Below are 21,713 nucleotides of genomic sequence, written 5' to 3' on the forward strand. Positions count from 1 at the left end.
ATTAGTACACCACTACATATCTACAATACAACATGTATAATACCACCATACAACAATATTACAATGTACGTGTATGTAGAGTGCGTGTACTAGCGTTTGTGTGCATCACAGTATCCGCTCTTCCATAAGGTGTATTTTTAATAAAAAATATATGATTCTACTGCTTGCATCAGTTACCTGATGTAGAATAGAGTTCCATGTAGTCATGGCTCTATGTAGTACTGTGCGCCTCCCATAGTCTGTTCTGGACTTTGTGAAGAGACCTCTGGTGGCGTATGCATGGGTGTCCGAGCTGTGTGCTAGTAGTTTAGACAGACAGTTCGGTGCATTCAGGTTGACAAACACTTCTTACAAAAACAAGTAGGGATTAAGTCACTCTCTCCTCTACTGACCCATGAGAGATTGACATGCATATTACTAGACTGCTTTGTTGACAACGACTCCCATTGTTAGGGCGGCGAGACATGTATCTTGTCAGTGTATCCATAATATTTGGGTAACATTAGCTAATGCTAGCATAGCTCATATAGATGTTATTAAATTACTAATTAGCATTGCTAGCTAGCTACGTGGCTTTGGTAGAACACTAGGAGCGGGCAGCTAAATTAGCAAGCTATATCGCCTATTATAAGCTAGCTAACGTTGAACTAAGCATTTTGGTTGTAAAAAGAAAATAAGTTTAATTTTATAAAGTAAAGATATTACTTAAATCGGTCAGCTAGCTAGCTGTGTTAACTAAAAAGGAAGCAAAATTCACCTTCCCTCTGCTGAACTCCGTCCAGTAAGTGGCGGTAAAGGCAATTAAAGGTGTGACATCTGCCTTAAAACTAACGTTAGATGGAAGAAGACGCCATTTGAACGTTGTTGTTCAGCAAGCAAGTGATTTAACAGACACCGACAATAAATTAGAACACAAGAAAGCGCAAGACGGACAGACAATATTCATTTACTCGTTACTATTAGCAGCTATCCTACATTTTGACCGACCCCAAAAGACGTTGTTTTCTGAACTAAGTTAGCTACCATGGCGTGCGCAGCTACTTTGAAGCGTTCAATGGAGTTTGAGGCCCTTCACAGCCCTCAATCTCCAAAACGGCGAAGGTGCAGCAATCTGCCAGGGACTCCGGTCACCCCGTCTCCAAAGCGATGCAACCAGCTGTCTGCTACAGGTGACCGTTCGATGTCACCCCAATCAACTTGTGGAGGAGAACACAGGCTCACGCCAGGTTAGTCAGTTGCCCGAATTGAGCTGGATGGCCATTGTAGCCAGCGTCAATGGTAAAAGAGGCTATCTATCTAATAATAATTAAGCCGGACTTAAAGGCTGTAGCTAGTAGGCCTACATTGAAGCAAGACAAGATCATTATGGTGTAAAAGGCATATAAATATAATATGTAGTTAGCAAACGTTACCCACTAGTCTCAACTCACAAGTTTGCCAGAATGAAACCAGCTCTGATTGTAACATGCTTACGCTAGCTAGCTATGTAAATTCGTTTCTAGTTGATGACAACACCTAGGTAGGAAACAGTGGTGGGTGGAAAAAGTACCCAATTGTCATACTTTAGTAAAAGTAACGATATCTTAATTAGAAAATGACTCAAGTGAAAGTCACCTGGTAAAATTCAACTTGAGTATATGTCTAAAATGTCTTTACATATCTCAAATCAAATTATATGTCACATGCGCCTAATACAACAGGTGTACCTTACTACAATCCCTTAACCAACAATGCAGTTCAAGAAATAGAATTAAGAAAATATTTACTAAACTGAAGTTTAAAAAAAGTAACACTAACAATGAGGTTAGGGTAAGAGTCAATGTGTGGGGGTACAGGTTAGTCAAGGTCATTTGTACATGTAGGTAGGGGGTAAAGTAACTATGCATGGATAATAAACGGAGTAGCAGCAGTGTAAAAACAAAGGGGGTGTCAATGCAAATTGTCCTGGTGGCCTTTTGATTAATTGTTAACTGACAGTGCCTAGTAGATACAGTTGAAGTTTACATACACCTTAGCCAAATGTTTTTCACAATTCCTGACTTTTAATCCTAATAAAAATTCCCTGTCTTAGGTCAGTTAGGATCACCACTTTATTTTAAGACTGTGAAATGTTAGAATTATAGGAGAGGGATTTATTTCAGCTTTTGTTTCTTTCATCACATTCCCAGTGGGTCAGAAGTTTACATACACTCAATTAGTATTTGGTAGCGTTGCCTTTAAATTGTTTAACTTGGGTCAAACGTTTTGGGTAGCCTTCCACAAGCTTCCCACAATAAGTTGGGTGAATTTTGGCCCATTCCTCCGGACAGAGCTGGTGTAACTGAGTCAGGTTTGTAGGCCTCCTTGCTCGCACACACTTTTTCAGTTCTGCCCACAAATCTTCTATGGGATTGAGGTCAGGGCTTTGTGATGGCCACTCCAATACCTTGACTTTGTTGTCCTTAAGCCATTTTGCTACAATTTTGGAAGTATGCTTGGGGTCATTGTCCATTTGGAAGACCCATTTGTGACCAAGCTTTAACTTCCTGACTGATGACTTGAGATGTTGCTTCAATATATCCACATCATCTTTCTTCCTCATGATGCCATATATTTTGAAGTGCACCAGTCCCTCCTACAGCAAAGCACCCCCTCAACATGATGCTGCCACCCCCTGTGCTTCACGGTTGGGATGGTGTTCTTCGGCTTGCAAGCTTCCCCCTTTTTCCTCCAAACATAATGATGGTCATTATGGCCAAACAGTTCTGTTTTTGTTTCATCAGACCAGAGGACATTTCTCCAAAAAGTACGATCTTTGTCCCTATGTGCAGTTGCAAACCGTAGTCTGTCTTTTTTATGGCAGTTTGAGCAGTGGCTCCTTCCTTGCTGAGCGGCCTTTCAGGTTATGTCGATATAGGACTCGTTTTACTGTGGATATAGATACTTTTGTACCTGTTTCCTCCAGCATCTTCACAAGGTCATTTGCTGTTGTTCTGGGATTGATATGCACTTTTCGAACAAAGTATGTTCCTCTCTAGGAGACGGAACGTGTCTCCTTCCTGAGTGGTATGATGGCTGCGTGGTCCCATGGGGTTTACTTGCGTACTATTGTTTGTACAGATAAACGTGGTACCTTCAGGCATTTGGAAATTGCTCCCCAGGATAAACCAGACTTCTGGAGGTCTACAATTTTTTTTGAGGTCTTGGCTGATATCTTTTGATTTTCCCATGATGTCAAGCAAAGAGGCACTGAGTGTGAAGGTAGGCCTTGAAATACATCCACAGGTACACCTCCAATTGACTCAAATGATGTCAATTAGCCTCTCAGAAGCTTCTAAAGCCATGACATAATTTTCTGGCATTTTCCAAGCTGTTTAAAGGCACAGTCAACTTGGTGTACGTAAACTTCTGACCCACTGGAATTGTGATACAGTGAAATAATCTGTCTGTAAACAATTGTTGGAAAAATTACTTGTGTCATGCACAAAGTAGATGTACTAACCGACTCTCCAAAACTTTCTTGTTAACAAGAAATTTGTGGAGTGGTTGAAAAACGAGTTTTAATGACTCCAACCTAAGTGCATGTGAACTTCCGACTTCGACTGTAGGTCCTGGATGTCAGGAAGCTTGGCCCCAGTGATGTACTGGGCAGTACGCACTACCTTCTGTGGCACCTTACGGTCAGATGCTGAGCAGTTGCCATACTAGGCGGTGATGCATCCTGTCAGAATGCTCTTGTTGGTGGGCTGTATAACTTTGAGGATCTGGGGTCCTAGGCCAAATACCTACATGTTTAAAACAGACCACCATAGTCCCTGTGCCCAAGAAAGCAAAGGTAACCTGCCTAAATGACTACCGCCCCATAGCACTCACGTCTGTGGCCATGAAGTGCTTTGAAAGGCTGGTCATGGCTCACCTCAACACCATCATCCCAGAAACCCTAGACCCACTCCAATTTGCATACCGCCCCAACAGATCCACAGATGATGCTATCTCTATAGCACTCCTCACTGCCCTTTCCCACCTGGACAAATAGAACACCTATGTGAGAATGCTATTCATTGACTACAGCTCAGCGTTCAACACCATAGTACCCTCAAAGCTCATCGATAAACTAAGGACCCTGGGACTAAACACCTCCCTCTGCAACTGGATCCTGGACTTCCTGACGGGCCGCCCCCAGGTAGTAAGGGTAGGTTATAACACATCCGCCATGCTGATCCTCAAGAGGCCTTTCAGGGGTGCGTGCTCAGTCCCTTTCTGTACTTCCTGTTCACTCATGACTGCTCGGCCAGGCATAGCTCCAACACCATCATTCAATTTGCAGATGACAGATGATCACCAACAACAACGAGACATTCTATAGGGAGGAGGTCCGAGACCTGGCTGTGTGGTGCCAGGACAACCACCTCTCTCTCAATGTGATCAAGACAAAGGAGATAACTGTGGACTACAGGAAAAGGAGGACCGAGCTCGCTCCCATTCTCATCGACGAGGCTGTAGTGGAGTAGGTTGAGAGCTTCAAGTTCCTTGTTGTCCACATCACCAACAAACTTTCATGGTCAAAGCACACCAAGACCGTCGTGAAGAGGGCACGACAACCTATTTCCCCCTCAAGAGACTGAAAAGATTTGGCATGGGTCCTCAGATCCTAAAAAGGTTCTACAGCTACACCATTGAGAGCATCCTGACTGGTTGCATCACTGACTGGTATGGCAACTGCTCGGCCTCCGACTGCAAGGCACTACAGAGGGTAGTGCGAGCGGTCCAGTTTTGTCTTCACTATTATTCTACAATGTAGAAAATAGTACAAATAAAGAAAAACCCAGAAATGAGTAGGTGAGTAACTTTTGACTGGTACTGTACATACGGTCACTGTAGGGACGACGACGTCGTCAATGGACTTATTGATGAAGCCGGTGACTGAGGTGGTATACTCCTCAATGCCATTGGATGAATCCCGGAACATATTCCAATCTGTGCTAGCAAAACAGTCCTACAGCGTAGCATCCACCTCATCTGGCCACTTCCATATTGAGCGAGTCACTGGTGCTTCCTGCTTTAGTTTTAGCTTGTAAGCAGAAATCATTTAAAATTCCTTAAATGAAGCAAACCAGACGGCACCATTTTCTTGTTTTTTATTTATGGATAGCCATGGGCACACTCCAACACTCGGACTTAATTTACAAACATTGTGTGTTTGTAAATCATCTGATCTGAGGCGGTAGGGATGTCCTGGTCATGATAAGTGCAGGAATTGAACCATTTTCCTGTCCTGCATTTAAAATGTAACAAGTACTTTTGGATGTCAGGTAAGTACATTATTTTATTTAGGAATTTAGTGAAGTAAAAGTTCTCAAAAATAAATAGTAAAGGACAGATACCACAAAAGACAACTTAAGTTGAACTTGAGTATTTTTACTTAAGTACTTTACACCACTGCTAGGAAGTAATTTATACATCCATCCACCTACCAGATTTAAAATATGATGGGTTGATTAGGTGCATGCATGTGTGTCCATGTTTTATCACACTACCAAGAGACATGTGGGAGGCCTGGGCTGTTGCGTGACGAAACACTCATCCAGGATACGCCAATCATGTTAAGATGACTTTTGCTGTTTCTCCTCTCCACAGAGCAGATTGTCCAGAATCTTAGGCAAGAATACAGCCGCTATCAGAGGAGGCGGCAGCTTGAGGGGGCCTTCAACCAGAGCCAGTCCCAGAGTCTAAGTGATTGCCCAGGCCAAAGCCCTGGCTTCATGGCACCAAGCGCCCAACCAGGTGTGTTTTCATCCACTCCCACCAAGCTGAAGGAGATGCTGTCAGCATCTGATGGCAAATGAATGAATAACACACGCACTGTGCTGTCTCACTGTAGGGATGAATAACACACACACTGTGCTGTCTCACTGTAGGGATGAATAACACACACACTGCGCTGTCTCTCACTGTAGGGATGAATAACACACACACTGTGCTGTCTCTGTAGAAATGAATAAGACACGCACACTGTGCTGTCTCACTGTAGGGATGAATAACACACACACACTGTGCTGTCTCTGTAGAAATGAATAAGACACGCACACTGTGCTGTCTCACTGTAGGGATGAATAACACACACACTGCGCTGTCTCACTGTAGGGATGAATAACACACACACACTGTGCTGTCTCTCACTGTAGAGATGAATAACACACACACTGTGCTGTCTCTGTAGAAATGAATAAGACACGCACACTGTGCTGTCTCACTGTAGGGATGAATAACACACACACTGCGCTGTCTCACTGTAGGGATGAATAACACACACACTGTGCTGTCTCTCACTGTAGGGATGAATAACACACACACTGCGCTTTCTCACTGTAGGGATGAATAACACACACACTGTGCTGTCTCACTGTAGGGATGAATAACACACACACTGTGCTGTCTCTGTAGAAATGAATAAGACACGCACACTGTGCTGTCTCACTGTAGGGATGAAGAACACACACACACTGTGCTGTCTCTGTAGAAATGAATAAGACACGCACACTGTGCTGTCTCACTGTAGGGATGAATAACACACACACTGCGCTGTCTCACTGTAGGGATGAATAACACACACACACTGTGCTGTCTCTCACTGTAGAGATGAATAACACACACACTGTGCTGTCTCTGTAGAAATGAATAAGACACGCACACTGTGCTGTCTCACTGTAGGGATGAATAACACACACACTGTGCTGTCTCTGTAGAAATGAATAAGACACGCACACTGTGCTGTCTCACTGTAGGGATGAATAACACACACACTGCGCTGTCTCACTGTAGGGATGAATAACACACACACTGTGCTGTCTCTCACTGTAGGGATGAATAACACACACACTGCGCTGTCTCACTGTAGGGATGAATAACACACACACTGTGCTGTCTCACTGTAGGGATGAATAACACACACACTGTGCTGTCTCACTGTAGGGATGAATAACACACACACTGCGCTGTCTCACTGTAGGGATGAATAACACACACACTGTGCTGTCTCACTGTAGGGATGAATAACACACACACTGCTGTCTCACTGTAGGGATGAATAACACACACACTGTGCTGTCTCACTGTAGGGATGAATAACACACACACTGCGCTGTCTCACTGTAGGGATGAATAACACACACACTGTGCTGTCTCACTGTAGGGGTGAATAACACACACACTGCTGTCTCACTGTAGGGATGAATAACACACACACTGTGCTGTCTCACTGTAGGGATGAATAACACACACACTGCGCTGTCTCACTGTAGGGATGAATAACACACACACTGTGCTGTCTCACTGTAGGGGTGAATAACACACACACTGTGCTGTCTCACTGTAGGGATGAATTACACACACACTGTGCTGTCTCACTGTAGGGATGAATAACACACACACTGTGCTGTCTCTCACTGTAGGGGTGAATAACACACACACACTGTGCTGTCTCACTGTAGGGATGAATTACACACACACTGCGCTCTCTTGTTTTTGGTGTGGGGAATAAGAGCCATCAGAGTTAATTTCTTAAGACAAGAGGACTCACGATTACCTGCTTCTGCATGTGTTTATTCTAGATGTTTCAACATCCTGACCTAGTAAGGTGGTTCTTTTTAACCATCCAAAGGGCACCCTATTCCTGATGTAGTGCCCCTGTCAAAAGTAGTCCACAATAAAGGGAATATGGTGCCATTTGGGATTTAGCATGTGCAGTTGTCGGGCCAAAGATCATTCCTTGTCATGTTATGGTTTCTCCAGGGTCTTCTGTGAAGAGGGACCAGCCCTGTTTCACACTGCACCAAGTTGGCTCTCTGTGTGAACGGATTCTCAAGGACCATGACGAGAACATCCGTGAAGAGTATGAGCAAATCCTCAACACTAAACTGGCAGGTAATACTGAGTGACTTCCTCTTTACAGATATGTGCCAGGATTCATGAAGCATCTGAGTAGGAGTGCTGATCTAGGATCAGTTTCATCTTTTTAGAACATAATTAATCAGACTACTTAAAGAGGAGGGGGGACCTGATGCCAGATCGGCGCTCCTACTCTTAAAGGCTTTAGGAATACGGTCCCAGATTGACATCTTATGGTCAGACGGCTCAGTTTAATACTTTTAATTCCATAGATAATTTGATGTTTTTGGTTCCTTCCCAGAACAATATGAATCGTTTGTGAAGTTCACACATGACCAGATCATGAGACAATATGGCGCCAGACCCTCCAGCTGTGAGTTCCAACGATATCGCAACACACTAACTTTTATCCTCATGTTTCTGCAGGGCCTGTTTTTAATCAACATTTTCTTATTTTTCAGATGTCTCATGAACTGTCTTAAATAGGAAGTTACCTGCTCTCACGTCTAGACTGCTGCTCGCCTATCTCCACGTTTTTCTTCACTTCTTCAGTGCTATGATTTTCTTTGACTTTTAACACTCAATGTTCTGAGTTGTACTTGTGTGGTTGTGCTCTTTCTTGGGAGATGGATGGTTGACTCTCCTTTTTAAGTGCTGTAGAAAGCTGGGCTGATGTGACTTCTATTTAACCCCCCCAAATCCTGCTGCAGCATGATTCCTCACTTTTCACCAACCATACTTGAAAATGTGGTTCTCTTTTTTAAATTTTTTAGAAATGAAAGTTATTTGCCATTTTGTGCTTTATCTAAATTGTATTTGATGTTATACAGGAGTACTACAGACAGTCAATTGTAGTTTTGCTTTTCTTGAAACATTTTTGTACATGGCTGATTCCCTTGTCTTTCATATTTCAATTGATATTCCCTTTCCAGAAACTGATCATGTCAACCCCATGAGAATCTGTTTGGAATTTGCAGGGTTCTTGTTCAGACATTCTACCCGATTATGCTGCAATTGAGGAGATGCCAGAAAAGCATGTGTCGTTACACTGAGCTCTTTATAAAATATGCAGGCTTTTACTCCCAAGAATACCATGAATGGAAGGGCTCATTTGTTGACTGGTTAAGATCCTTTTTACAGGGATAGACCATAATTGAGGCTTTGTTTCATTTGAGGATGAAATGTGGGAAACTGCACTATCCTCTCTTGGTTTGGAATAAAACACCCCTCAAGAAAAAAATATTTGGGTCAGAGTACAGTATAACTGCAGTTATTCTGAAATTACTGTGTCCAAAATACCCACAGTTGAAACTGCAGTCCTTTTTTTTCTCCTTTTTTTTTTTTTTTAAAGGGGGCTGTATAGACTTGATTCTGTTATCTATAATACTTGGGCCCTTGAGAGATTTGTAAGGGAACCACACTCATTGTAGTGGCCTTCTCAAAGTTTTGAATCTAGCTGGTCCCCTGTACTCTCGTTTTTTTTTTTTGTATATTAATTTTATTGAATGTTCTGCATATGATTTATAAACTCTTAATGTACTACTTGATATCCCTATTAAATGATTAGTTTTGGGTTATTAGTCAGGGGATCCTATAATACTGGTGTGTTCTGTAAAGCCTGTGATTAGGACTGGAGGGGGTTATGTAGTACTTTTACATCGTACTACTGAATACAGTGAATGTATGTCTTTAACGAAAGGCTTTGGGTTGAAACAAAACTGATTTTCATCATTCAAACATGAGCTAATGTGCTTCTATACAAGCTGTATACATAGGGTGCAAGCCTACCATTAGGAAGTGCCATTAAATGCATCATGAGATATGACCATTTCTTTAAACAGACGAAGACTTGATTCTCTAATTGTGTGGTTGTGGTTTGAGTTCTACAAGAAGATCTTACTATGAACTTTTAATCAAAAATACCCTATAAATTTTTTTTATTGTCCTACATGTAACAATGTGTTCTTTTGGGCTCAGTTTTGCTGTACACTATTATAACATTGTTGAATAAAGCCTTGATTTGAAGGGAATCATTTTGAATGTAGTTCTTGTGAGTTAAATTAGAGGACATTAAGTAAGCCTTAATACGAGTCGGCACAAGTGTTACATTTGTAGCAAATGAAAATAGTGTACCAGAGGACAGCATTGATGTAGCATTTTGAACAGAATAAACAAAAATGTTCATAACTATGGAGAATATCAGTCCATGAAACACAGTACCACAAATACTTGAAAGATTTCTAGTATCGAAAGGGTCCAATATATTCAATGTACTGTCGAAGTACAGTTATGATTGCTAGAAACTACTCAAGAACAACTGGTATGGGAGAGAATTCCATTTCCTCTGGCTTCACAATTAAACCAACAACAAACCAGGTAGAACAACCTGGTCTCATAGCATTTTGCCTTATTCTTTATCTAAATCCGAGATACTCCATTTAGTATGATATGTTACGTTTTGTATGGTATGTATTAATGTGGATGTCCATCCATTTCGTATGATATGCTATGAATTCCAATTTGTTGTGGCTAACATTAGCTGTGTTAGGGTTAAGGTTCGGGAGTTAGCATGTTAGCTAACCCTTACTCTAAGTAAAGGGTTAGTGCAAGGGTTAGCTAGCATGCTAAGTAGTTGCAAAATAGCTAAAAAGTTGACGTTTGTGTTATATGCCCACCCAACCACCCATCTTTCGTTTTTGCCTTGAGTAACCATACCAAACGTAACATCGTGTGTCGATTAAGGCAGCCCTCCACCCCTCTCTGATTCAGAGGGGTTGGGTTGAATGCAGAAGACACATTTCAGTTGAAGACATTCAGTTGTACAACTGACTAGGTATCTCCCTCTTTCCTCCTGGTTTCCTCCCAGTGTTGTACAACTGACTAGGTATCTCCTCTTTCCTCCTGGTTTTCTCCCAGTGTTGTACAACTGACTAGGTATCTCCCTCTTTCCTCCTGGTTTCCTCCCAGTGTTGTACAACTGACTAGGTATCTCCCTCTTTCCTCCTGGTTTCCTCCCAGTGTTGTACAACTGACTAGGTATCTCCCTCTTTCCTCCTGGTTTCCTCCCAGTGTTGTACAACTGACTAGGTATCTCCCTCTTTCCTCCTGGTTTCCTCCCAGTGTTGTACAACTGACTAGGTATCTCCCTCTTTCCTCCTGGTTTCCTCCCAGTGTTGTACAACTGACTAGGTATCTCCCTCTTTCCTCCTGGTTTCCTCCCAGTGTTGTACAACTGACTAGGTATCCCCCTTTCCCTAATTTCAATTTCCCAGAATGACAAAGTGGGAATACTTATGTAAATGCTTATGTAAATTAGATTTTTCATTTTCATAAAATTTGCCAAATGTTTTCACTTTGTCATTATGGATGTATCGTGTGTAGATGGGTGAAACACAACAAAATGTTGAATAAGTCAAGGAGTATGAATACTTTCTGAAGGCACTGTAGCTCCAGTCTCCACCAATCACAATGATGTTTGACCAGTTTCTGTTTTAGCCAACTCCAATGACGCTATATGAGAATAGTAGAGACCGCTAAAACAGCCAGTGACATCCTGACAGACTTCATGGACAGCAACTACAAATAGTCATTTGACTTTAGTAACAAATAGAGCAAGCCTTAAGGAATTATGAATTAGACGCTAGATGGTTCATAACTCAACAAGGGTGTCCCAACCTCATTGAAACTCAAAAAGGGCCTGGATTAGCTGGTTCAACTAGTACTCCTTGGCTGGTTCAACTAGTACTCCTTGGCTGGTTCAACTAGTACTCCTTGGCTGGTGGTTCAACTAGTACTCCTTGGCTGGTTCAACTAGTACTCCTAGGGCACGGGCCACAGTAAACAAAACCAAGGATGCGTCCAATTCCTTTAATGAACAGGGCCCATTGGTCAAAAGTACTGCACTATATAGGGAATGTGGTGCCATTTGGGATGCAAACCCTAACCTTCTAACAAGCCATAGCTATTGATTTCCTGTAAATTGAATAAAAAGCATGCAATAGCTGGGGGGGGATCAACTTAATTAGATTCACAGGGAGTCATCCATGTATAAAATCGGACATGACCGATTGATCTCCAGTACGGAGAAAAAGCACTGATCGAAAAGTACCATGGAAGCACTCTATAGACTCTCATATAATTTAATATGGCATGCATTCATTTTGACTTGTATTTGTATATGTGAAGAGCAACTGAATCTAGGCCCCCGAAATCCTTTGAATCAGGAAGTGAACACGGAATGACAGTGACAGTGAGCCAGAGGCCTCATTTATAAAAATGTGCTTTGTTTTTACACTCACATTTTAGCATACAATCAGTTCTTACAATGAGAGGAAACAACATTTATAGAAGTTAAAATCCCAACGTTGTCGTGGAGTAGTACAGGTGTAGTATAGTAGGTTGATTGGGCTCAAGGTCATGGCAGAGGGCATAGAGACCAATAGTGATGACAGAAGGGTCAGTATTAACAAAACTACAGGCAAAACTATAGGCAATTATTGGACAGGGTTTATTGAGTTCAGCGATATAGCTGCTTAATGACTCGGAATATCCCTTTCATTGGAAGTGCCAAATAGCCAGCTGCTTGTGAACAGATTTAGCAATAATCTGACATTGCATATCAGAACAAGGTAAGAGAAATTATATTTGGACTAATATGGACAATTTTGTAACAGTTTATTTACAGCCAAGATAATTAGACGACAGACAATCCATTCCAGCGTGTCTTTTGGACAGGATTGTAACCTGCAGCTGTGAAATCTCCATGGCTATGGCTTCGTTTACACAAGCAGCCAAATCCTGATGCTTTTGCCAAATTATTGGGAAAAGACGTGATTTGATTGGTCAAAAGACCAATAATTTGGGGGGGGAATCTGAATTGGTCTGTGTAAATGCAGCTATTGTGCCAGTATTGTGGCGTTAAAAACTGTGTTTGGGAACAGTGCTAAGGAACAATCTACAGTTATGTATAAAGAAAACATGTATTGCATAATATATGGTACTAATAAGTGATATAGAGTATCATTTATTCTGTTGTAGGTTTCACAGGTTCATTCCAAAAGGCCAAAGTTTATGGATTGACGGTGTGTGGTTATCAATGATGAATAACTTATCATGGCCCATGGATAAATAAAAGAAAATGAGCTTTCCTATTCAGTCCGTCTCACTATGAAACATCAAGAAATTCACACATTCTGCAATTGGTTACCAACAGTAGTTTATTGAGGTTTGAGTTTGATCCAACTGTCATTCTCCAAAATGGAGTAATTCTGCAACACGATTCTGACGCATGAATACAGTGACTTGATGAATAATGGGAATGAATAGTTTCCTAATTGTTTTGTACTTATTCCCAAAGTAGACAGCACTTAGTAACCACTGGCAGGCATATCAATCCACTTCAGATATATTTGACCTAATAGATGTGTACTTTAACTGTTGGCTCCCCGTAGAGATGCACTCAGAGCCACTGGGACCAAAAGGGGGTGAGCCAGTGCTCTGGCTCAGTGTCTGTGTTTCGGACAGACCACATCATATTCCACTACAGGCATCACAGGGTAGAGCGCCACCGAGGGTCACAGGGGTTTGAGGTCCTCTGATCCACAAATAGACAAACGATTGAATATTTTGGCGGTCCCCTATTACCCGATGACCTGCAGGGCTCCCCACCACCGGCAGTCCGTTCATACTGCTGCAAGGTAAATGACAACTAATAGTATAATTGATTTCTCTTGGCAGGCTATAAAGTTCTCACCAACCCAGGCCAACGGGCTGCTTTTTGTTTCGTTTTCATGTAATCAGCTGTGGAGTTCTGGGCTGGGTATCCTATGGTTTACTAAGAAGATAAAAAGATTGACAATGAGCACAGGATTGTATCAAACGTCCAAATATTTTGTTCTAAAATGTCTGTTTATGTACATATTATTTCCCCAATGAAAGGTAAGTTTACTTATGTGATTTTAGATTGAGTTTTAACTTATTTTTTCCCACCAGAGGCCTTCTGATTTAATCTCACAAAGACCACTGCATTCTGATTCATATAATTTGCATATTTTGGGGGGGATGATCATTTTTTCTGTACCTAGTCAATTATTATTTCATTTGATATTGTATTACCTAATGATCATTCAATTAGGACTAATGGTTATCATTAGTCATTAATTAGCAAGTGATATTATAATGATTATTAAAGAGACAAATCAGCAGTTGAAACAATAACAAAGTGTTTTCCCACCCGTTTTGTTAAAAAGCTGAGGGATGGGGCTGGACATTTTTTACCACTCTCAAATTCATACAGAACTATGGATGCAAGGACTGACAATCTATGATATCAACATTATAGTTTTAACCATTTTTTTTAGGTTGTATAGTGTTTGTTTACATTTACTTTGTTTAAAAACATTAGGAGTAAAACATGCTTATATTTTGGGTTCTGACAGGGTACGACAGTTGAACTAAGCTCATGAGGCATTTATAAAAGTTATATTCTTCAAGAATCAATGGGTTAATTCCTACAAAATGGATGTAGGAATGGCAGGTTTCCCCTTTTATATCATCGTCATCATCAATTCTGCTTAATAATAAACATTGTCTATAATGTTTGTCCATGTATTATTATTAACCTCCCCATACACTTCATCTTGACATTCCATTTTCCATATTTTCTGCTTTTTAACATATCATTTTGCCCATTAATTAGCAAAACCCGCGTGAAGATGGGAGATTGGAACTTCCTGGGTGGGATCTTGGAGGAAGTGCATATCCACTCCACCATGGTGGGAAAGATCTGGCTGACCATCCTGTTCATCTTCCGGATGCTGGTGCTTGGCGTCGCTGCAGAGGACGTGTGGAACGACGAGCAGACCGACTTCATCTGCAACACTGAACAGCCAGGGTGCCGCAACGTGTGCTACGACCGAGCCTTCCCCATCTCTCTCATCCGCTACTGGGTGCTGCAGGTCATCTTCGTCTCCTCACCCTCTCTGGTTTACATGGGCCACGCCATCTACCAGCTGCGAGCTCTGGAGAAGACGCGCCACACTAACAGGGCAGCATTGCGTCGGGAGCTGGAAGCAGTGGCCGTGGAACTGATCGAGGTGCGGAGACGTATTGAGAGGGAGATGAGACAGCTGGATCTGGGGAAGCTCAACAAGGCCCCGCTGAGAGGGTCCCTGCTACAGACCTATGTGGCCCACATCGTCACCCGCTCTGTGGTGGAGGTGGGCTTCATGATGGGCCAGTACCTCCTCTATGGCCATCACCTGGACACTTTGTTTAAGTGCGAGAGGGAGCCGTGCCCAAATGTGGTGGACTGCTTTGTCTCCAGGCCCACGGAGAAGACTGTCTTCATGATGTTCATGCAGGGCATCGCTGCCGTCTCCCTCTTCCTCAGCCTGTTGGAGATCACGCACCTGAGCTACAGGAAGCTTAAGAAGGGCATCCTGGCCTACCACCCACACCTGAAGGATGACTACTACCGTAGCAAATCCAAAAGAAACTCTGACGTCAAACAAGTTAACATGGGGGGAACCTCTGGGGGCTGCAAGCCTGTTATCCCCAGCGGACCCAGTGGGTACACACTCCTGATAGAGAAACAGGGCAACGGACCAACGCATTCCCTCCTCAATGCCTCCTCTGCCTTTGTTCCTATTCAGGTGGACCCTGGTGTCAAGCCATGTACAGACAGTCACAATACAGCCAGTAAGGAGGCAGTGCCACGTCCTGAGCACAACAGCAACTCAAAGAACATCAACCGTGAGACGACACGCTCTGCCCTTGTGGACAAGAAGGATGAGCCAGAGGATCTTGTCGTGCATCCTCTTCCCCATGTAGATCCTCTCACCCACCACATGGACTTCACAGGATCACGGGGCTCTGAGTACCCCACCCTACCCGTGCTACCCTTGATGGATGCCTCCTCATGCCCGACCCTTTCGGTCATTGCAAGAAAACCACGGAGGGTCAGTGCCCCCTGGAACTGTTCCACTGTGGTGGAGGGGAATGTCTCAGACAGTGGGGACTCCTTCCCTGGGACTATAAGCATGAAGCCACGCTGTAGCTTTGCTGCCAGTCGAGTCAGGGCCTTCTCTAAGCCGGACATCAAGAGACTGAGCAGGCCCCAGAGCCAAGACTCAATAGGAGAACTGAGCTCAGTGTCTCGGCACAGCTGCGATGGCAACAGCCCTCCCGTCTGCTCTCCCAACCGCCGAATGTCACTGGCAAGTAACGGCAGCAGCAGGCGAGCTCCAGGCGACCTGCAGATCTGAGGTTTATTACCTTATCTCATCATGTCACAAGAAACTGTTACGATGTTGGGGCTCCCGTGTGGCGCAGCGGTCATTACAGACCCTGGTTCAATTCCACGCTGTATCACAACAAGCCGTGATTGGGAGTCCCATATGGTGGCGCACAATTGGCCCAGCGTTGTCCGGGTTAGAGGAAGGTTTGGCTTAACTGACTTGCCTAGTTAATTAAAGGTTAAATAAAAAATAGGCTATGTTTCAGGATACACTGTTACGGTGTTAGCTAAGTGTGCCCTGAAGTGTAGCCTAAGAAATTATATTATTCCATAGATTTGCAGTTCTTGAGACAGTGATGTTTTTCTGTCAGTGAAGTTGAGTACACAGTATTAACGTTAAGATAAACTGCTCTGGGCCCAGGCCACAATGCATTTAGTCACTCTGTTTTATGCACCAAGTTTGCACCTGTTATTTTCAGAAGACAAAAAGCAAAGCAGAATTTTGCAATGGAAAACACTTAGTAAATCTAGATAAAAAGACAACAGACATTGTTGACAGGTCTGTTTTAGTTTGAAGGACTTTCATTGCATTGCGTGCATATAAATGCAAGGCTTACTGCAATGAACCAAGAGCAATGGAAAGCAGAATCAGAAAATCTATATCCTTTAGGCTGTAATTCGCAATTACGTAACACAAAACTCAATCAATGATATTCATTGGAAAGAATGTGTTAACAAGGAAAAAGTTTCAAAGCATGATTTCCTCAATATTGTATTTAAGGTATTGTACTTTTAAAAAGCACAATAACCAAGTGAATTTGACTTTACAAGTTAAATTGGTGGCTGGAGTTCACTAGCTACCAATCTAATCAGAGGACATTTTCCCAGGGACATAACAACAATCTATTTTAGTATCAGTCCAATTGACAGTTTCTTTGCTGATGATATAGGCTACTGGCCAACTCTATTTAAACGATCCAACTAATAACAAAGAAACAGATTATTTCAGTTCAACTATAATTGAACTACTACAACAATGTAGCCTTTGGATAAACCAGTTACATACTATTTTCAACTTGTTCTGTTTTCTTTCAGGTCGGGATACTGCAGATGTCCTCCATCCTGAAAAAGCGTTGATATTATTGTGGCACAAAGCCATTTGACAAAGTAAATTATACATTTTGATTGGGAGGAAATGGGACTGATTTTGTACAGGTCTATTGCTTATATGAAATTGTACTTTATTTTTACTAAACACTACATCATACATTGATTTGTATATTCACAATTGTACAATCATTTTACTTGATAAAATAAAGTACTGATATTCTTGAATTACTAATGAGATGATATTTTAATATAATTAGTTTATCAAGATATAAAAATATAAATCCAAACAGCAACAGGCAAGAACATTGGCTTTGAATGCTAACCCCATACTGGACCAGAAGTTGTAGTAATCCTGTTGTCACGGTGACCCTGTGTGTGTGGCATTTAAATGAATAGGCAAGGATCAGTTGGGAATTCCATCTAGAGACACATCAACACAATAACTTTGCATTAGGAATATTTGCTGAAAATAGTATTTATTGACTTGAAATTGGAGAGAAATAGTTGACACTTTAGATTGAACAAGTGCCTGTACACAGAAAACACTACTTAACAAAAATACATTGCTTTTGCAATTAACAGTTCTTCCATCCTTGGGTATAGTGTCATAATACTACTAAGAAATAATAGCTTCAGAAGTGCCTTTTTTCTCTCAAAACAGTGGACAAAAAGAACAAGTCAACCAACTCCGCTACTCTGCTGCTCCATCCTCGGGTGCTGGTTCATACTGCAGAAGCTGTAAAACAAAGTAGAGAAAAGTCTGGTATTTGCAACGTACCGGGATTAGATATTTTTGGGGTATTTTGGTGGTGGTTTCCCCAGATACAGATTAAGTCTAGTTCTGGGCTAAAAAACAAGATCAATGGAGAATCTAAACTTAATCTGGGTCCGGGAAACAAACCATTGAATTTAGGAAAAAATTTCAATTCTCTCTGACCCTGTTTCTGAGGTCTTTGTTTTCCTCCATGAGAAGATCCCACTTCTGCTGTAGCTCAGTTAGCTCCAGACGAAGGGCCTCCGCGTCTCCTGGCTCAGCACCAGCCACACCAAGGTGATGCTTTAGAAAGCTGGGGTTTAGGTGAAGGCTAGTCTAAACTCTTGTTGTTGTTGATAGCTACAGTGAACAAGAAGTGATTGAGATGGGGAGATAGAGGAGAGCTGCTGGTGCATAGAATAGAAAGTGGCGTAATCAGGGTTTGAACCCATATCACCAGAGGCAATATTTGGTCCGGGGGGGGGGGGGGGGGGGGCGTCACTCTGGCCAGCCACTGCACACCCTAAACTCTCTTTAAAAAGGCCCAGTGCAGTCAAAAATGTGATTTTCCTGTGTTTTATATATTTCCACACTATGAGGTTGGCATAATGCTGTGAAATTGTGAGAATTATGATAATGCCCTTTTCGTGTAAGAGCTGTTTTGAAAAGGCCACCTGAAATTTCAACCTGTTTTGGTGGGATGTAGTTTTGGCCTGCCTGGTGACATCACCAGGCGGTAAATTAGTTAATAGAACAATAAGACAAAGAGCCTTTTAAAAGACGTCACATGAACAACGACAATTTTAGACGATGCTGCTGTAATGTACACAAAGTCTACACTTGATCGTTTTGCACCAGGGGGGGCAGTAGTCATCAGATTTCAGGCAAGGTATTCTCTCTGCCCAACGCTATGAGTGACTAGCTGAATCAGCAAGCACCATCTGCACCAACGGGATCAGTTGAGGCTGTGCTCATGGTTGTTGTCATCATATTGGAATATTAATCAAACCAAGACAAAAGGATACTCCAAAGCATTATTAGGTTTATCTGGCTCCTCGTACAGGGCGACCAACACTGCAAACAGCAATACAATTGTTATGGATATTGGTGGTGATATGTGAGTCAAAGTTTTGTTATAGATCAGGGGTGTCAAACAGGTTTTGTTATAGATCAGGGGTGTCAAACAGGTTTTGTTATAGATCAGGGGTGTCAAACAGGTTTTGCCCCGGGGGTCGCATTCGTTCTTCAACAAGGTCCCATAGGGCCTCACTGAATATGTGTTATATATCCTCACCGTGAAAATGTACAAGAAACTAGTAATCATCGCTGTTGGTATTTGATGCTCCCTGACTGTCTAGTTTTCATTTCGGTGATTAGAGCAAGCTGGACAAAGTCAAGAAACTGTATGAATGTAGGTGGATTAAAATGTATACACAGTTTCGATTTGTTTTTTGGCATATTTTTGTCATGGGCGGCAGGTAGCCTAGCGGTTAAAGGTAAAACATTTTTCATGTCTACTTCATTGTCTTTTTTTACTACAAAACATAGAAATACACCATTTTCACTTATGTTAATGTTGAGGTGGTGCTGGAGATTATGAATGACAAAGATATGTTTTTCAATTACAGCAACCAATTTGCCTACTAATAATTGGTCAAAATCACCTCATACACACCAATGATGTCATTGTAAACACTTATCTACCATTTTCACATATGTTGATGTTGGGGTGGTGCTGGAGTACCTATGACGTAGAAAAAAAATTAAGTTTCCCTTTAAGAGCATTCGGCCAGTAACCAAATGGTCACTGGTTCGAATCCCTGAGCCGACTAGGTAACAAATCTGTCGATGTGTCCTTGAGCAAAGCACTTAACCCTAATTGCTCCTGTAAGTCGATCTGGATAAGACTGTATGCTAAATGTTAAAGTGTATTGAGTTTTTTTGTAACTCAAATCACGTGCGGGCCTTATTGGACACCCTCGCCTATGTTTGACACCCCTGCTATAAACTATGCAAGTGGTTAGGATTTGGAATCAAAATGATGAACATGAGGCACAAAATCAAAGTATACCGCATGAGAAACTTTAGACATATTAAAGAAACTTTGCCAGTAATGTTCTTCAATTCCCGAAAGAGGCCTACCATTGGTGAGACTGTCAAGAACTCCAGCTTTTTCTAGATACCTTCGAAATTGTTCTCTCTTGGATTCTGAAGCCTGTGAAATCAACAATGATGAGAAGATTCAAAAGACTAACAAAACATTTGTGCATAGGTTATTTAAATCTGTAGCTATATAACTCTACTTCAGTTTCTTTTGAAAGTTTCCAGGCAGGGAAGCAGAATACAAAAAAAAATATGCCTGGTTGACCATAAACTTTGAAAACGAATTGTTTAACTAGCACAACCACACAGCTGATTCCAATGAATGAGGGCTACGCTAGATACAAAGTAATCAATGAATGCAGTTAGTTAGCTAACTTAGTTACAAAGTAACAAGTGAAAACATAGGACATGTAAGAAATATCTTCAAACCACTCGTGTTTGAAGTTCATTGAAGAAAAGTTTCGTATACTTACTCTGTAATGGGCCATTATTGCGAACAGATATGTAGCGTTATGATGATTAACGTTCGTAAACTAGCTAGCTTTCAACGCAACAGCCGACAAGACCTAGAGCCTGACTGCAACAAAGCAATTTCTCCCACAGTGGTACGGTTGCTATAACGACAAAACGACAACAAAATAATTAGCTGAACTGTGAATTATGGGATAAAATGTCAATGATTGATGATGTTCTAATATGATGATAATGATGATGGACTTTTCTATACTCTTTTCTATGTCGGTTACTTCACTATTTGTTATTCAATAAATGAAACTGAAACTGAGCTACTTGTGTAAAGACATTAGGCAAAAACCCTAGCTATATATTTGGCGCCATCTCATGGCCATGTAGTGAAACAGCGTTTGGCTGGAGTACCAATGATATTGAGGGAGCGGGGAAAATACAGTTTATGGCGGAAATGAGACGAAACAGACAAATTGACGGTTGTCACTAGTTACCACAGCCATAAAGTAAAGAAAATGGCTATGTCGAAAAAATTTATGAAAACAAAAATGTGCTTTTAGGTCTTAATTAATGTTAGGCATAATGTTAGCAGTGTGATTAGGGTTACGGTTAGGGCTAAACAGCGCACTTGCGCTTGATATGCGTTTTTAGACTATGAATGAGAAAGTGAATTTGTAATTTCCAAACGTTTAGCTCAGTTGTATGCTGCTTTGCGATCTATTAACAGCAAGGGTTGCATTAAATAGGCGCAATATTTTTGTATGATGCATTTGGCGATGTTCAATTCATTCGCACATAACGTATTAACAAAAGCATTCACAGCGAAATTTGATACATGTAGGCCCTTCATATATAAACTATGCGCAGCACTTTTAAATGTATCGAATCAGTTCTTGTTTTTTTGCTCAAACTGCGAGCAACACTTGTCAAACTCTTCTCTCAATATTTCTCTCAAAACACAGGGATGTCGATTCGCACAGGACTAGTATTATCAGAGGATTTTGGAGCTAGCCTAGAAAAACATTAGGTTATTCTGTCTGGAATTGTTACTCTCCTGCCGTGTAACAATTATTGACATGGCAGATTCGGACGGGACTAAAATGACAGATTTGGTGTTTGGTACTCGTGTACATAATTACATTACTCGAGCTCGCCCAGTAAAGCTAATCCCGTCCGAAT

General features: G+C 41.7%; 3 protein-coding genes across 3 annotated transcripts; 2 read left to right on the top strand and 1 right to left on the bottom strand.

Annotated features, from left to right (window-relative positions):
* Positions 1-280: 280 nt before the first annotated feature.
* LOC139555252 (akirin-1A-like) lies at positions 281-9,896 on the top strand. Its single transcript, XM_071368898.1, has 5 exons — positions 281-1,226; positions 5,617-5,763; positions 7,771-7,902; positions 8,168-8,239; positions 8,328-9,896. Exons 1-5 carry the CDS (start codon positions 1,025-1,027, stop codon positions 8,336-8,338), a joined length of 564 nt encoding a protein of 187 aa, XP_071224999.1. The 5' UTR covers positions 281-1,024; the 3' UTR covers positions 8,339-9,896.
* Positions 9,897-14,579: 4,683 nt separating this feature from the next.
* On the top strand, positions 14,580-16,130 carry LOC139554369 (gap junction alpha-9 protein-like). Its single transcript, XM_071367118.1, has one exon. It carries the CDS (start codon positions 14,580-14,582, stop codon positions 16,128-16,130), a length of 1,551 nt encoding a protein of 516 aa, XP_071223219.1.
* A 1,541-nt stretch (positions 16,131-17,671) lies between these two features.
* LOC139555254 (c-Myc-binding protein-like) lies at positions 17,672-20,881 on the bottom strand. Its single transcript, XM_071368903.1, has 5 exons — positions 20,543-20,881; positions 20,109-20,181; positions 18,992-19,040; positions 18,150-18,279; positions 17,672-17,948 (listed from the first exon to the last, which is right to left on the bottom strand). Exons 1-5 carry the CDS (start codon positions 20,555-20,557, stop codon positions 17,904-17,906), a joined length of 312 nt encoding a protein of 103 aa, XP_071225004.1. The 5' UTR covers positions 20,558-20,881; the 3' UTR covers positions 17,672-17,903.
* Positions 20,882-21,713: the final 832 nt, after the last annotated feature.

This window comes from Salvelinus alpinus, chromosome 26, assembly GCF_045679555.1.
Source record: "Salvelinus alpinus chromosome 26, SLU_Salpinus.1, whole genome shotgun sequence".
Lineage (NCBI taxonomy): Eukaryota > Metazoa > Chordata > Actinopteri > Salmoniformes > Salmonidae > Salvelinus > Salvelinus alpinus.